Genomic DNA, 18,365 nt, shown 5'->3' with positions numbered 1-18,365 from the left:
GGAAAACCATGCATTTTAAAGCACATTTGAAGAGTGTATTATATATAGATAAGACATATATAAAAGCACATAGGGCTTTATATATATATATATATATATATATATATATATATATATATATATATATATATATATATATAGCAAATTACAGTTAAGAGTGGTAAAAGTGGAGCAATCATTAAGAACATTACACTTATTGCTATGGTGATATATATTGCCAGAATACAGAATAATCAAAGAACGTTACTTCAAAGTATGGAAGACATAAACATTTTCAAAACTTTATTAATGTAACATAAATAAATTACTCACAAAGACACAAAATATTAGTAGATAAATACTACACATAAAAAACAGTAGTTAAATATTGTAACAGTTACAATAAACCGTTTGAGATAATAAAAAGTGCAAATCTGTTGCTGTTAATTCTGTAACAGTACCAAATGTGCTAAAACTTTTAGAATTTTGACAAGTCGGAATACCTTGAAAACATATTGTTAACTTGCTTTCCAGTCCAAGTTTAGAAATTAAAAAACCTTTCAGATGTATCAATATAATGGCAAGCAACTCAACAGTTTTCAAAAGATAATGTTCAAACATTACTCAAAAAAAGTGCTTTAAAAACAAGTAAACGACTTTAACAGTAAATTTAAAAAAAATGCTCATTTACTTTTAGGAGGTTGCAATGTGCAAACTATCTTCTAAAGTTTTATCTTCAAATCCAAACATGCCAAATCTGCAAATAGCTGACACCGTTTTGTAAATCGGCTCCGCAGACTATTAATAATCTTGTCTAAGGTCACATTGTACACCTCCACCCTGAACTGATCACTTGCCAACAAGATTGGTTCGTCTACTGCAAGCTCACCAGCCATTCTTTTCTTTTGTTGTATTCTTTTAGTTGGTGGAAAGTCTTCCTCAATCACAAATTTGCAATCATTTGTATCCAACTTGCCATTTGCCCAAACTGCAAATATCTCTGCAGAATCTATAATCATTTGAGAATCATGATCATGTGCTTGTAAGTTGTCTACCATTTCTGACACCATTCGGTATGCCTGCAGTATATCCATACCCTGTGTTTGCAGGTACAAGGATAGTGGAGTGGTATTTTTAAAAATAAATAAGTACAGCTGTGCTGTTATACATTAAAGAAAAGGGGAGTAGCCATTTGGCAGACGTTGAGGGGGACAGGTACTGTAAACTGTGCCTTACCTTCGCATTGTATTATGCCAGACGCGAGATTCTATTGAAATGGAAACTCGAGGACCCCCCTACCCCTGCCTTGTGGAGGAAATCAGTGAACCTGGTGCTCCCCCTGTATAAGCTGACCTATGAAAGTAGACAATGCCCGGGGAAATTTGATAAAATTTGGTCATCCTGGATAGATGCGTCTGCTGATCTTGGTTCCCCCTCCCCCTAACTTTGAGTTGAGCTGAGACGGCGGTGATCCCCCCCCCCCCCCGGCTGACCGCCCTGTCCTCTCTCTCCCGACCATTTCCTCCCTGGCCCCCCCCTTCCGCGGGCCCGCGCAAATGTCAGGTACCTGCATAATGGCTGTGAAGTTCCGCTGGGGATGTCCTGCATTTATGATAGAGTAATGGATACTCCTGTTATCTGTACTGCTGGATTATTGATTTGAGAATGGTTCCTGGATGAAGGTGTTTTTTTTTTTTTTCCTTTCTACAACTGTGTAATATCGGATCTACTGTACTTTGCAATGTAATGCTGATTTGTCTAATAAAATTTTCTGTTAAAAAAAAAAAAAAAAAAGAAAAGGGGAGTAGTGTTGAGCTTCTAAGAGGAATTGAGCACTAGATTAGAACTAAAAGGAATTTAATTATTAGAAATTAATAGAGTGTAACCTAATGGTGTGTAATCACCTTAGAAAGTTTAGAACCAGCCCCAAAAATACTTTTTTGTTAAAGTTAAACTCAAATATATGTAAAAAACCAAGCACAGCGTGAGAAATAATATGACCCCCAACTAAAGTGCTCATATGAATCAAGCTGTGTATAAACAAACAAAATTGGATATCAAGGTGCTAAGTGCATCTTATAACTGTGAAACAGAGTTGTATCAAAAGTGCTAAGTGCATATAATAAACGAAAATCAATTAAAACACACACATGTTTACTATATGCACTCAGCACTTTTGATTCAAATTTGTTTCACAGTCAGATTCCTGTGTGTGTTTTAATTGATTTTCGTTTATTATATGCACTTAGCACTTTTGATAAAAATCTGTTTCACAGTTATAAGATGCACTTAGCACCTTGATATCCAATTGTGTTTGTTTATACACAGCTTGATTCATATGAGCACTTTAGTTGGGGGTTATATTATTTCCCACGCTGTGCTTGGTTATTTACATATATTTGAGTTTAACTTTAACAAAAAAGTTTTTTGGGGCTGGTTCTAAGCTTTCTAAGGTGATTACACACCATTAGGTTACACTCTATTAATTTCTAATAATTAAGTTTCCTTTTAGTTCTAATCTAGTGCTCCACTCCTCTTGGAAGCTCAACACTACTCCCCTTTTCTTTATTGTCTGACTACATGAGTAGGTGACTCATGAAAGTGTTTGCGGCATCCAGTTAATCAGACTATTACTCCCTAATTCCATATAGAGCGCAGGAGCCCATTTAATATGTGCTGTTATACATGTTTTGAATTTCTTGAGGGAGTCTAAGAAAGTTCCAGCCTTGTATCTTTTGTCAGCATTAAAATGATCAAAACATGATATCGCTGCCATGGTCTGAATCAAATTTACATACAAGGCTTGACTTTTTAAATGAACCAAACATCTTTGTAAGTGCTGCATCTGTGGACCACCATCTTGTTTCTCCAATCACAGAAAGTGATCAAAATCTTTCTTCCTGAGACTTATCCCGCCATACATTCACGGTAAGATTCACGGATAAACAGAACACATGAATTTAAAATGCCGAACAATGATATTGCCTGAACAGATATCTTTGTGATATCCATCATCACCAGATTTAGTGCATGTGCATAAGACCAAACATGAATCTGGCCAGGCGCTTTTTTACTCAGCCATGAGCTGAATCCATTGTACTGCCCCTGCATATTAGAAGCTCCATCTGTTGAGTTCCCAACACAGTTTGCTTAGGAGTGGCAAAATCTCAAGGAAATTTCCATGGTCCAAATTTTGATAATCGAAAGTATATGCTGCTTCAGCTGTTGCCCTATAGCTTAGACCTCTTTTTCCAATCAACTTGATGGTGTCAATCACTCTCTCCAGAATGGCACGTTTTCTCGTCACTTTCTCCTTTCTGGCTGTTTGTTTCTCAAAGAAATGACTAGATATGTTCATATTCTTTGATCTGATCAAGAAGGATTCAAAGCTATAATTGTGGAGGTTGTTTTTTTCATGCTCTTCAATTCTCTGATACATATGTTTTTCATCAAAGCAACCATCAATAAAAGCACTGATATCTGCCTTTCTACTTAAAGCAGGACACACTATGCAGAAAAAAAACACCATGTTCATGTGAATAGGTCAACCAGTGATTCTTCTTTCCATCCCTCCTCTCATATAACTTTTTCAAATTAAAAGAATGGAAATTTGCTTGACATGGATGAAACCGGAAAAATTAATCCAAATTTTCAGATTTTAGTCTGATAAACCACATTTTATTATCAACTGTGTCAGGTATGCCCTCATTAATGCCCACTACGTCTGGAATCTCTTCTGCTGCTAATGATTCATCCACAATTTCTTCTTCATATTCTTCATCAGTTTCTAGCTCAATAGCAGGTCCAGTACTATTGTGAATATCTTCACCTGCATCAGTATCCATATCCACTTGTGCTATAGCTAGTGCCACTGTCTTTATGTGGAGATGCAGGTGGTAAGTCATGCTTTGTTGCCACTATCTTAAACAAGCTACTGACTTTTTGATACTGATTTGCAGCTTTTTCTAAGAGTTTTATTTTTTTTCACGTTCTTTTTCTGCTCCTCCTTTCTGTTTTCTTTTAACTTCGCCTTTCTTATCCATTTCAATCACTAACAAAAAAAATACATATTTCCTAAATCTCTCCTAGATCAAAACACGCTGTCAGCAAATTCATCTAATAACTCATTCCCTAACTGAACATATTTACAAATCCGCAACTTTCTACATGACAGTAACCATGATTCGACGGTTTCCCAGGCACTCTCCCCTTTTGAAATCCTGGGCTCCCAATCCTCACCCCAGCAGCATGTACTATCAAATATTCATAATATGCTTTACACGTACTCCTCCCTAGACATGTGCAAAAGGAAAAAATTTGTTTCGTTTCATTTCGTTTTAATTCGTTAATTCATTAATTTAGTTTAGTTATATTCGTTAACTTCCTTAAATTAGTTTTCGGATTTCGTTTAGTTTTCTACCGAATTCGAAAAATCGGCCACATTCGAAAATATTTCAACCAAATTCGAAAATATTTCTACCGGATTCGAAATGATTTCAACATGATTCGACATTATTTCAACCAAATCCGAAAATATTTTGTGACCCAACTTTAGGGCCATGTATCTCGGGGTCACTTGGTGCTAGAAACTCCATACCAAATTTGGGGTATCTAGCTATAAGTGACCCCGAGATATGTGGCCCCAAAATCGGGTCGCAAAATGTCATTCTCTGCTCTAATAACTAATAAGATTTTGCGACCCGATTTTGGGGCCACATATCTCGGGGTCACTTATAGCTAGAAACCCCAAATTTGGTATGCAAACACAATAATACTAGCACTACAACATATCCAAATTTGAAGTGTTTAGCACCAAGTGACCCCGAGATACATGGCCCTAAATTCGGGTCACAAAATATTTTCGAATGCGGTTGAAATAATGTCAAATCATGTTGAAATCATTTCGAATGCGGTTGAAATAATTTCGAATCATGTCAAATTCATTCGAATTCATTCGTTATATTTCTTTCGTATTCGTTGTAATTTGTTATTTTTTAAGATGCAAAATTCGGCCGAATTTCGATTCGTTACGAAACGAATTGCACAAGCCTACTCCTCCCACATATCTGGGAAAGCATGCCAAGCCTGGGAAAGGGAAAGGGAATTGCAACTGGAGCTAACAGAGGATCAGTGGGAGTGCATTTTCACTATTGCCCACAAAGGCATCACTAAATGTCTCGATCCAGGAGAATAACTATAAGACCCTCACTAGATGTTATCACTCACCTGTTATGCTTAATAAATATCACCCAGACACCCCCAACACTTGCTGGAGATGCTCCAGGGAACCTGGATCACTACCACATATGTGGTGGTCATGTTTACTAATACAGCCTTTCTGGTCACAGGTTCACAAAATAACTACACAAATCTCCACCAACTCCCTGGAACACACCCCAGCCCAGTTTATCCTCTATCACTTCACTACACCTGTACAGTCTTACTGTAAGTTCCTGGTTATCAGAGTAGATAAAAACCAATGATTTAAAAAAAATTAGATTTTTGTTTGATTTTTATCAAATTTATTCTAATAAAATGCTTTTGGAGTAAAAATCTAAAAGATTGTTTTCTATTTAACATGCATTAATTGATCTGTATGAGGCTGTATATTCACCTACACTCACCTGCTGCCGCCACGTCCCTCACCTTGTTGCGTCACTGTTGCATCCCCAGCCATCCCATTACAGTGAATAGGACTGTTGTGAGTCAACTGTGGGTCAGAGGAGGAGCCGCTGCAGGACAGAGATGACAGTTGCTCTTTAACCACATCCCACCCGGCCACTGCACATATATGGCCGGGTGGGCGCTTCTTCCTTCTGAGTGGACATTCAGGAACGTCCCTCAGAAGGAGGGGGATCACACGCGTGCATGCCCGAGCAGCGGCGCAATCCCAATGCGCTTGTGTCACCTGGAGACGGAGCATTTCCGATTGACAGGAGGGCTCTGTGATCGGCCCTCTTGATCACATGATGGCTGTGTCCATCCAGCCGTCATGTGATGTAAATAGAGAGCCGTTTGCTAGGTGATCAGCTCTCCTCTCCTCACATGGAAGTTGTCAGTGAGGAGAGGAGAGCGAATCTCTGCAGCCGGCCTGTGATCAGTGAGTATGAGCTGTTTTTTTACAGCTTTTTACACACTGATCACCAGCCTAGTGTCCCCACACATGTCCCAACACAATGTAAATACACAAAATCCCCAAAATAGTGTCCCCAAAACACTGACTCCACACACATGTCCCCACACAGTAAAACACCTGTCCCCCACATATGTAACAGTAAAATCATATGTCCCAATGATGATCTGCACACATATCCGTGATCACCTGTGTACATCTGTCCATAATCACACAAACCAGCTATTATACACTTAACAGGATTTTTTTTTACCAAAGACACATAGCAGATTACATTTTGGCTTACATTTATGACAAAATTAGATTTTATTGTATTTCTTTTAAAATAGAAAGAAGAAAATATTGTTTTTTTTTCCAAATTTCTGCTCTTTTTTTGCTTATATCGCAAAAAATAAAAAAGTCGTGAATAAATACCACCAAAAGAAAGCTGTATATGTGTGAACATCGTTGCATGACCGCACAATTGTCATTGAACGTGCGAGAGCGCTGAAAGCTAAAAATTGGCCTGGGAAGAAAGGGGGTGAAAGTGCCCAGCAATGCACACAAAAAATAAAAACAAATTGCTTGCACACAATTGTCCTTTACACATGTATGGTGTATCAAAATTTAGGAGGTGTTTACTCTGTCCCTTAATGCCCACCTCCTTTTTATAGGGCACACAGTGTATAGGGACGTATAATGTAAAACATGGTGGTATTTCCCCACACAGGAGAAATACAACGGGGCAGTGGCGGTGCATCCATAGAGAGCGCAGGAGCGCCGCTCCCTCTCACCTGTATCTGTCAATCTTCTAGATTCATGCATTGCCCCTATTCATGCATTGCCCCTATTCAGGTGTCCGTCCCATTGTTGGGCACCGGGCATCTGAATTACAGCGGCAGGGGTGTTTTTGGAAGTGCCTGATTAGAGCTGTTGACCCTAATAGGCATCCTGATTAGAGCCGTGGGCTCAAATAGGCTTCCAAATTGGTAAACAGTGGGCACACTTCTGTGCATTCGCTGCTTATACAGTGCTGTGTTAGGGAATCAAATAAATCGCTTCCCTAACACTGACCCATCTCTCAACCAATCAGGTGCACCAGGTCTGGTTACCGGTCACCTGATTGGCTGAAGTGATGGGAGCTGTAATTAGATGCCTATTTTCTGCGATCTGGTTATTGGCCTACACACATCAGTGGATGTGTATGGGAATTCCTTCTCTGTGCTTATTCTAACTGCCTCAGTGAGAGGTAAGAGGTGATTCTGATGCCAGGTCTTCACTGGCCCAGTGTTTTCTTCCAGCCCAGTGTTTCCTTCTGGCTTAATACATACACTGGGAGCCCTGGAAGTTTCCTACACACCAAATAAGGCTGTGATCTCCAACGATCAGCCAGCTTGTTTGCCTGGGAGGCCTAGATTCCTCAGCAAAACCAGGTCACCTGGTTGAAGATCTTGAACTCTTACTTTCAGGTCAAAGCTCTTCTTGTTCCTGTTTTCTCTAGAGTTTGAGGTGGCTTGGGCCTGCTCATAAGCTATCTTCAAGTTCCTTCTCAGTCTATCCACATACCCTCTATGGGAGGTCTCTGATGTGTGATCCAAGGAGGTACCAAAAGCCAGGTCCACTAGTAATCGGGCTTCATGGCCGAACATTAATCTGTAGGGTGAATACCCGGTGGCATCACTTTTGGTGCTATTGTAGGCATGTACCATTGCAGTGATATGTCTACTCCAATGGGGTTTCTGCTCTGCAGTCAATGTGCCCAACATATTCAAGAGGGTCCTGTTGAACCTTTCCGGTTGAGAGTCCCCTTGTGGATGATAAGGAGTAGTCCTGGACTTTTGTATGCCCAATAGATTCAGCAGTCTTTTGATCAATCTGCTCTCAAAGTCCCTTCCTGGGTCTGAATGTATCCTTTTGGGTAAGCCATAATGGACGAAGAACTTCTTCAAGAGAGTCTTTGGAATGGTGGCCGCTTGCTGATAGTAGTAATTACCTGTGCATAGTGGGTAAAGTGATCTGTTACCACTAAGATATCACCCTGCCCACTCAAGTCAGATTCTAAACAAAGAAAGTCTATGCAGACCAGGTCCATTGGGCCCTGGCTTTCCAGATGACCCATTGGGGAAGCCCTCTGGGGCAATGTCTTCCATTGTATGCACCAGAGGCAGGAATGACCGTATATCTCCACTTCTTTCCTCATGTAAGGCCAGTAGAACCTGTCCCTAATTGAAGAGTCCTCTTGGCTCACAAATGGCCATGGTGATCGTGTAGAGCAATCAGTACCCTTTCTCTGTGCTTTTCTGGCAAGAACAGCTTCCACTTCTCTTCCAGATCATCAGAGGGGCCCCTTCGGTAGACCACCCCTTGTTGCAACTGCAACCGATCCCATTCCTTCAGTAACAGCCTACCTTCCTTTCTTGTGCTCTTCTGCAGTACATCAGACTGTTGATGTTCCAATGCCTTCAGCACCAGCCCACACAGTGGATCTTCCTCTTGATCTCCTCTGAGATCCTTTCTGGATAGCTTGGGGAGACCTTCTTGTACAACCTGGAAGACATTGCAATAGCACTGGGGGACTCCCACTGAGGACACTCCTTCAGCTCTGGCCCCTCCTTTTCCATATCGACTTGTCCCTTCACACAGGGCTCTTACCCCTTCTGGAATAAGCTGAGTCCAGTCTTCTGAGGGATTTTGAGGGTCGTGAGGCCTTCTGGACAGAGCATCCGCATCTCGGTTACCAACCCCTTGTCTGTACTTCAGGCTGAAGGTAAATGCCGAAAGAGCAGCTAGCCACCTGTGTGTGGCGTCCAGCTTTGCGGTGGTGAGCAAGTAAGTGAGAGGGTTGTTGTCCGTCTTCAGTACAAATTCAGCCCCATACAGATAGTCCTTCAGTTTGTCTACTACTGCCCACTTCAGAGCCAGAAATTCAAACTTTTTTAGGATAGTTCCTCTCGGCAGAAATCAAACTTCTGCTCACATAAGCGATGGACCACTTGGTGACCTTTGGCCTGCTTGGTGGCTTGTATTTTTGCCTTAGGTTTTGGGGGTCGGAGTCGGTGTGGAGTCAGTTATAGCAACCGGATGCCCAGTTGACTCCTTCACTGGGGCCCTCTGAAGTTTTCTGCCGACTGTTTGGACCTTGTCTCAGCTACTGGGCTTGGGCACACTTGCCTGATGTGTCCTATTCCTCCACATTTGAAGCAGATTCTCTGTACTGGTTTCATAGGGCGGTTAGTGGTAGGGGTCTCTGGGGCTTTTAGTGGTGAGACTTCTTCTGTCTGGTGTTTCACCAGACGGTTCATCAACATTGTCATAATTTTCAGTATTTCTTTTTGGGTCTGAAGTAATTTCTCCAGTCCCATCTGACTTGCGGGGAGGTGCTGAGTAGGTGAACACCATGATCACTGTTCAGTGCTTGCTGCCAGTATACTGAGTTCCCAAGTGTCTGAGGGGACATCTATCTGCTGTACCTTAGCACTTCAGGTGCTAGAAGATTGGAGTTTCCTCTGTTTTTGGTCCCTCTCCCATCTTATCTGCTTCATTTACTTTCTCAATGAGTACTTCATCCGGAATTGAAAGATCTTCCAAATACTGCTTCAGCTGCAGCTCAATCCCGTAGTCACAGATCTCCGGAATTTCCTTTGAACTAGCTCGGCTCCAAAGTGTTCTCCAATTCCTTCTTCCTTTGATGCAGACAGCAAGTGGTCCTTGAGCTCGATGGCCAGGAATAGGAAGTTCTGAGGAGTCTCTTTGCTATCCTGGGTCATATTTATCAGTCTATGATACAGCTCAGCGGTATCTTCCTCCTCATAATAGCTTTTCAGTATCCTCATTAACTGGTTCAGGGCCAATCCAGTCTTTCTTTCCAACATGCCCCTGACACTTGAACCCGGGCTGATGGCATGGATCACAGCCTCTCTAATTTCGGATTCCAGATATCCTTTCTGTAACCCCAACTCTACACGGTGTAGGAGGCTGGTGTAAGACAGTTTGTCCTTCTGCCCTTTTTCTCCTATCTGGCCTTCAATGCGGAAATCCTTCTGGATAGTTATTTCCTGCAAGCGACCCGGAGCGTGTTTCTTCTGTACCTTCCCAGGGTTGGGCGTCATCTGGCCGTCTTTCTGATCCTACAGAGAGCGACACGTAACCCATTGATGCGTTCAGCCATCAAACTGGAGGTCTCCTGAAACTTCTCCTGTATGTTACGGTACTGTCGTACCGTAAGCCTTTTTGTCTGGGGAAAATGCTTGTACCACCTCTTTAACTTGTTTCTCTTCCCAGTCGCTCCCTGGGAGTATGCCGCAGCACTGGATACTTAACCAGAAATATATTTTTACTGTAGAATATTAAAAACAGGTGGTTACAGAAATTGTGCTGTCATCCCAACATAGGACGACAGCACAATATATTTCAATAGGAACCATTTAAAACATATATATATATATATATATATATATATATATATATATATATATATATATATGGATATATGGATTAATACCTGGGAGCTCCCCTCACTTTAAAAGCTGTGAATGAGATCTGACTTAAAGTACTTAGTCCATGATCTTCTTTCTTCGCTAGCTAAAGTAACTCCTTTGTGATTTGTAATCCACAAAAAAAAGTTAGGTTGAGGTGCTCCTGATGTGGCTCCGATAACCAATTTACAACGCTTGAGGCGCCAGAGTGGATGGGCCTCCAACCTGCTCAGTGTCAGTCGCTCTGCTCCTCCTCTGTGGAACTACAAATTCCAGTGAGGCTTGTATGCGAGTCTAACTGCGTGTAAAGGTTAACAACCGGTGGGCCGTAACCTGCTCACGAACTGGATCTGAGCTCCGTGTGGTAACTTGGGTCCAGTGACTGCAGCTTGCTTCTCTATCAGCTGGGCCAGTTGCTCTGTACCGCTCCACTGGATGTATCCAGTCCTCCACTGCTCTGATGAGTGTCGCTGGACCTTCTCAATCTGGCCACTGCCTCTCAGGCACCGTCAGGTCACTCCACAAACAAACGGAGTTGCGCTCCGCAATGGCTGTGGGCAGCTGTCTCCAGGAAGCCTCCTCACAGATCCACACAGGCCAGCAACGGGACCCCAAGAGACCTAAATTGGCCATTTGGGTCCCTTTTTATCTCCTACCCAGCATGCACTGCGTAAGAGAGTGTTCATGGGTAGGTCACGCAGACTCCTGGGTAACGAGGTCAACCTTCTGAATCAAAACAGTCACTTCCTGTATAAGTCTTTTGGGTTGTTCAGAGGTAACAATATACAAGTGCATTACCCATATTTTGTCACTAGATGGCTCTGGATACGGAACCATAGTAATGTCCATTAACCTTATATTACAGTATGCATAACCACATCAATCGACAAGGATGTCACGCTACATACAGTAAAAAAGTGGATGGAGGGAAATTAAAACACTACTAGGTCCATCGTTGGAGTGTGGGGGAAAATCGGAGTACCTGAAGAAAACTCCTGTACGACATTTGAACTGTGCACACTAGTGCTGCGAGGCTAACCACTAAGTGACTTTTGGGTGGAGACCGTTTTAAAGTATTCTCTACAAGTTGTTTATCAGTAGGGTAAAATCATTGAATTAAGCTATGAAAAAATAAACCACTTTATTCACCAAAGATTACCCATGTATTTTGGGGCACGCATGTTTTGAATTTAATACACAAAAGAGAAAATATCAGCTATAAATAACAAGGTCACTTATTTCCCAACAGCCCCAACTGGCTTAAGAAAAAGTATTTTTATATAATCATTTATCAGGCTAAGAATTCAGTTGGTGCTTCCCATGACTGGTGTGCCAAAATTAAAGGCACCTTTTACCCTTTATTGAAACAATGTATCTGTACCCCCCCCCCCCCCCGTCTTCTAAATGCTTCTAAAAGTATAGTGGGAGGGAGAGCAGGACAGACAGCCTAAATATTTATGAGACTCCAAACTATCCTTAGGGAGATGTGCCTAGACAAAATTGAAGACATTGAAGTTCCAGCTAGGCTTATCCAAAGAGCTTTTGAACTTGGTCAGGAGCAGGCTCACTGGAGAGGGATTGGACTGGTAATTAATTAAATTGTACCGAGATAGTCCGCTTGCCTTTTTTGTCCTTGATGGGTCTTGGGTGGAGTCCAGACTCTCAAACCTCTAGGGATTGGACTGGGTCAGGAGAAGGCTCACTGGAGAGAGCCAGGAAAAAGTTGATGGGAAGAAGTTCAACTGTCCTGTAGAGGTGTGAGCCTACATCTCCCTCACCAGAAGGAGCCTTTGGATATTGGTAGGAGGCAACCAATGATCCTGTGGCTGAGTGTGGCTTTTCTACTGAGGAGAAGTGACGGTGTGGTGTATTCAATCTCCTAAGGAAGTGCAGGTCACTATCAATATAAAGAATCCTGTGGAACAGTCAAGTGCAGCCAGCAGTGTGTGAAGAGTAGCCACAAGTGCACAGTGTAAAGCACAGCCAGAAATTGAGGAGTGCTTAAGTTGTTCCGGTTACAGTTCACTAGGGGAATCCTATGTTCCTTATCCCCATTCAAGTTCCTGATCAAACAAAAACCATAAAAAGAACCCCTAGACTGTTTCCTGAGCAAGTGAAAAAATTAAGAAAATGATGTGTGCCTGGCTGTGTGTACTATAAAGGCAGAAATAGGACCAAAATCACCAGTGATTCTTTAGGGGGTGCGCTACATGTAACACCTTAGAATCTTTCAGTGTTAAAGATGTTTGTCCAGGTTAAGTTTAGTACCATAAATGTCTTTGTTATTTTCATTAACACTCTAGCAGTAAGCTGTGCTGCCATGGAAATGCTATGATATGTAGTTGCCCTTTTCATCACATTCATGTGCATAATGTCCTGACACTCCTTTAAGCATTTTGTTAAATTTGTAAATATGTGTGAATATGTACTGTACTTTGGTGTAAGGCAATTAATCTAATGCTAAAAAGTACATCACATACTACAGAATTCTTGCTTAGTGGGATATTAAACACACATAATCCATATCCATGACATTTACATCAAGCTTATCTATTTCACATTTGAATCTAAAAAATGTTGAAAAGTCTACAATTTGCCTTCAATGGACCTAACATTATAATGCATGCTATTGCGCAAATCAGAGGGCACATGTCCCCATTACCAGATTGTAATATAATTCAAGCTATAATAAACAAATGTAGCAATATACCCGTAGAGCTTGCTGAGTATTGACATCTTAGGCCTCTCTCTGATTACCTGCAGCCAATTGATAGGGTTTTTCACTTATCCCCCCCCTTACTCCAGCTTGCTCGTTACTCAATGACCAAAATATATTGAGTCTACTGTGGAAGAGTCAGTGACCAGAATCATGGAACATGACAATATCTTGCAGGAACATACTAATCAGATCCAACATTTGTTCTACGGTCTAGATGACTAGGAGGACAGAAACCGCCGCAATAACATCCGTATCCGCGGCATGCCAGAGTCAGTGGAAAACAAAGGTTTAACAATGGCGGCCACTGCCATGTTTAACCAACTGCTGAATAAGCCCAAGGAAGCACCGCTTGAAATAGATAGGATCCACAGGTCCTTGGGTCCTCGCAACCCTAATCCAGCCTACCCCAGAGACATTATTTGCCGCATACATTTCTTTAACGTCAAATCTGAGATAATTCAAGCAGCACATGCCCAGAAATCCATTCTGTTTAATGGCACTCCTATAATGCTCCTGACGGACTTGTCAAAATAGACGCTACTCATGCGGAAAGCCCTGAAACTGGTAACAGATGCCTTACAATCCAAGCAGATAAAATATAGATGGGGATTCCCCTTCCATCTTTTTGCATGCCAGAATGGTAAATCTGCCACCTTCCACACCCTTGGAGACCCGACTAATTTCCTAGGCACTTTTGAATTGCCTCAAATCAGGATCCCTGACTGGCCACTGAGTGCAGCTACACCAGGCTTTACAAGATTCTCTGGATGGGAAAAACAATCCAAGAAGAAGAGGTCCCACTCCCGTACATCCAAATCCCCTCCAGGATGAACAGTTCTCTTCCCACCAGCCGGTGGGCTTTCCTCCGCATGTGTGGGCGAGTCTGTTCATTTCAAAAGTACGGCAGATAGTCGGGCGGACTTAGTACGCCGTATTAGTCTGCTGAAAAAGTGCCGTGTGTGGGCAAGTAGCCTGTTCGGAAAGTCTGGCGGACAGTCCAGCGGGAAGTCCGCCGGACTAAGTCCGCTGGATAGCCGGCTACGTGTGTACGCAGCATTAGGCTAGAGAGACCACAGGGGTACGGTATGGAAGAAAGAAGTATAACTGTGATCTTGTCTGCTAGGCAACAGCTTGCTTATCTTAGCCCACACTCACCAAAGACCTCTCCTGATTCAATCAATATAAAAATGTAAATAAAAATGAATATTTTGTAGAGAAGTTGTAGAACTGAGTCTAAATCTTCTGTAATATCTGTGTAATTTTAAAAAGTAAATCATTTTTTTAATACACCCTGATTAAAATTAACCGCTTGCAGCCTGGGCTAATTTTAACAGTTTTCACATACATCTCAAAATCAAGCTTATAGTGTAGTGATACAGAGTGGGAAAATTGTCTCCACCCTCAGCACTGGCATGCATGATATGGTTTCTGATCTTGTTTGTGATTCTAAGGCTAGAGAGACCACAGAGCTGCGTAGGACAAGAATTCGGCCTATGGAAAAAAGAAGTATAACCGATCTTGTCTGCAAGACAATAGCTTGCTTTTGTTTAGCCCGCACTCACCAAAAGACCTCTCCTGAGTCAATCAATATGATGATGTAAATAAATGAATATATTTATTACAGAATTATGCAGAGAAGTTGTAGAACTGAGTCTTACCGTGTTTTTTACATGTAGCTGGTGTTTGTCCAGGTGGTGTTTTTGTTCCAGCAATCTCTTCACCCATTTCATTAACACACCAGCAGTACCCAGTGCTGCCATGACACTGCTGTGGTTGGTAATTGCCCTTTTCATCACACTGAGGAACAAAACGACCTAGCACTATCTCGTCTCCTCCCAGAGCTACCTGACGTTCCTTCAAGCATTTTGGAAAGTCTGTCAACATATACAGGAAAAGGATTACAGGGAACACACATGTAAGTGTTTAAATGTCCAGAAACAATAGCAATGTAATAAGGTATTACGGATCCTGCTTTACTGATGTGAAAATGTATTAAGGTGTATCTAAATCTTCTGTAATATCTGTGTAATTTTAAAAAGTAAATAATTTTTTAATACACCCTGATTAAAATTAACCGCTTGCAGCCTGGGCCAATTTTAACAGTTTTCACATACATGTCAAAATCAAGGTTATAGTGTAGTGATACAGAGTGGGAAAATTGTCTCCACCCTCAGCACTGGCATGCATAATGTGGCTTCTGATCTTGTTTGTGATTCTAAGGCTAGAGAGACCACAGGGGTGCGTAGGACAAGAATTTGGCCTATGGAAAAAAGAAGTGTAACTGATCTTGCCTGCAAGACAATAGCTTGCTTTTGTTTAGCCCACACTCACCAAAAGACCTCTCCTGAGTCAATCAATATGATGATGTAAATAAATGAATATATTTATTACAGAATTATGCAGAAAAGCTGTAGAACTGAGCCTTACCGTGTTTTTTACATGTAGCTGGTGTTTGTCCAGGTGGTGTTTTTGTTCCAGCAATCTCTTCTCCAATTGCATTAACACACCAGCAATACCCAGTGCTGCCATGGCACTGCTGTGGTTGGTAATGACCCTTTTCATCACACTGAGGAACAAAACGACCTACCACTATCTCGTCTCCTCCCAGAGCTACCTGACGTTCCTTCAAGCATTTTGAAAAGTCTGTCAACATATACAGGAAAGACCAGAGATTACAGGGAACACACACGTAAGTGTTTATATGTCCAGAAACAATAGCAATGTAATAAGGGAATAAGGATCCTGCTTTACTGATGTGAAAATGTATTAAGGTGTATCTAAACCTTCTGTAATATCTGTGTAATTTTTTTTAATACACCCTGATTAAAATTAACCGCTTGCAGCGTGGGCCAATTTTAGCATTTTTCACATACATGTCAAAATCAAGGTTATAGTGTAGTGATACAGAGTGGGAAAATTGTCTCCACCCTCAGCACTGGCATGCGTAATGTGGCTTCTGATCTTGTTTGTGATTCTAAGGCTAGAGAGACCACAGGGCTGCGTAGGACAAGAATTTGGCCTATGGAAAAAAGAAGTATAACCGATCTTGCCTGCAAGACAATAGCTTGCTTTTGTTTAGCCCACACTCACCAAAAGACCTCTCCTGAGTCAATCAATATGATGATGTAAATAAATGAATATATTTATTACAGAATTATGCAGAGAAGTTGTAGAAATGAGTCTTACCGTGTTTTTTACATGTAGCTGGTGTTTGTCCAGGTGGTGTTTTTGTTCCAGCAATCTCTTCTCCAATTGCATTAACACACCAGCAGTACCCAGTGCTGCCATGACACTGCTGTGGTTGGTAATTGCCCTTTTCATCACACTGAGGAACAAAACGACCTAGCACTATCTCGTCTCCTCCCAGAGCTACCTGACGTTCCTTCAAGCATTTTGGAAAGTCTGTCAACATATACAGAAAAAAGATTACAGGGAACACACATGTAAGTGTTTAAATGTCCAGAAACAATAGCAATGTAATAAGGTATTAAGGATCTGGCTTTACTTATGTGAAAATTTATTAAGGTGTATCTAAATCTTCTGTAATATCTGTGTGATTTTAAAAAGTAATAATTTTTTTTAATACACCCTGATTAAAATTAACCGCTTGCAGCCTGGGACAATTTTAGCCTTTTTCACATACAGTGGATATAAAAAACCCACACACCCATGGTAAAATGTAAGGTTTCTGTGATGTAAAAAAATGAGACAAAGATAAATCATTTCAGAACATTTTCCATCTTTAATGTGACCTATAAATACCTAAATACAAAGAATAACAGGGATCTCATTGTTAAAAAGGTATCAGTTGGGAGAAGGATACAAAAGAATTTCCAAGGCATTAGATATACCACAGAACACAGTGAAGACTGTCATCATCAAGTGGAGAAAATATGGCACAACAGTTACCGAGAACTGGACATCCCCCCAAAATTGATAAAAAGATGAGAAGCAAACTGGTCAGGAAGGCTGCCAAGAGGCCTACAGCAACATTAACCACCTCGACACTAGGCAATTAACCCCCTTCCTGCCCTGCCCATTTTCCAGCTGTCAGCGCTGTCACACTTTGAATGGCATGCTACACTGTAACAATGTGACATTTTTATCATTTTCTTCACACAAATAGAGCTTTCTTTTGGTGGTATTTAATCACTCCTGTTTTATTTACCCAAAATTTTGAAAATAATAAAGTTTTTCTTAGTTTCTGGCAGTAAATTATGTAAATAAGTAATTTATTTCCTTCACTGATGAGCGCTGATGAGGCGGCACTGATGGGCACTGATAGGCTGCACTTATTGGGCACTGATGAGGGCACTTAGGGGCACTGATTAGGTGGCACTGACGAAGAGGCACAAATATGCCACACTTATGGGCACTGATAGGTGGCACTGATATGTAGCAATGATGAGTACTGATAGGCAGCACTGATGAGTGGCACTGGTGGGCACTGGGCACAGATAGGCGGCACTGGTGGGCACAGATAGGCAGCACTGGTGGACATTGATGGGCAGCAGTGATGAGCATTCATGGGCAGCACTGATAGCCAGCACTGACTGGCATCACTAAGGGTCACCGATTGCTGGCACTTGTGGGCACATATTGGTGGCAATTGTGGGCACTGGTTGGCACTGATTGCTGTCAGAGGTGGGCAATCATTGCTGGCACTGGTGGGCACTTAATTGTAATCAGGGCACTGATGATCAGTGCCCTGATTACATACCTAGCTGTTCCCTGTGAGGAGATGCAGCTGATCAGCTCTCTTCTCCTCACACTCTGTCAGTGTGAGGCGAGGAGCGCAAATTACCAGCATCTCCATGTTTACATGTAAAAACACAAAAAATAGTGGCGCTGTTACTCAGTTTGAAATGGTTAAGACTAATTGTCCATTCAAAAACCATGTAATTATCAATTCCAGGTGAGGAAAAATAAATAAATAAACTGTAGGAAGCAAGTGGGAAAGAGAACCTGTGTGTTTTTGACAACAAGTCCGTGTTCCAGGGCAAGCCTTTAGGGGGAAATTGAGAGCGGACTCCAATAGCATGCAAAAAGAAACAAAATAGGCACCACTGGATTAGAGCCA

The 18,365-nt window shown here is 41.6% G+C and overlaps 1 protein-coding gene across 3 annotated transcripts in view; it reads right to left on the bottom strand.

The window, feature by feature from the left end:
* LOC143988774 (thyroglobulin-like) overlaps positions 1–18,365 on the bottom strand; it is a 308,918-nt gene that overhangs the window by 123,368 nt on the left and 167,185 nt on the right. For 2 of the 3 annotated variants that reach the window (XM_077488623.1, XM_077488624.1), the window contains exons 21-23: positions 16,472–16,687; positions 15,713–15,928; positions 14,944–15,159 (exon numbers count right to left, since the gene is read on the bottom strand). The exons of the other annotated variant lie outside the window; for it this stretch is intronic. In XM_077488623.1, coding sequence (XP_077344749.1) covers positions 14,944–15,159; positions 15,713–15,928; positions 16,472–16,687 — 648 coding nt within the window. The remainder of the gene's footprint in view (positions 1–14,943; positions 15,160–15,712; positions 15,929–16,471; positions 16,688–18,365) is intronic. 3 annotated transcript variants of the gene reach the window in all.

This window comes from Lithobates pipiens, unplaced genomic scaffold (assembly GCF_037356315.1).
Source record: "Lithobates pipiens isolate NorthernLeopardFrog02 unplaced genomic scaffold, aLitPip1_a1.2 Scaffold_18, whole genome shotgun sequence".
Taxonomy (NCBI): domain Eukaryota; kingdom Metazoa; phylum Chordata; class Amphibia; order Anura; family Ranidae; genus Lithobates; species Lithobates pipiens.
This window is presented reverse-complemented; position numbering and strand designations above follow the sequence as displayed.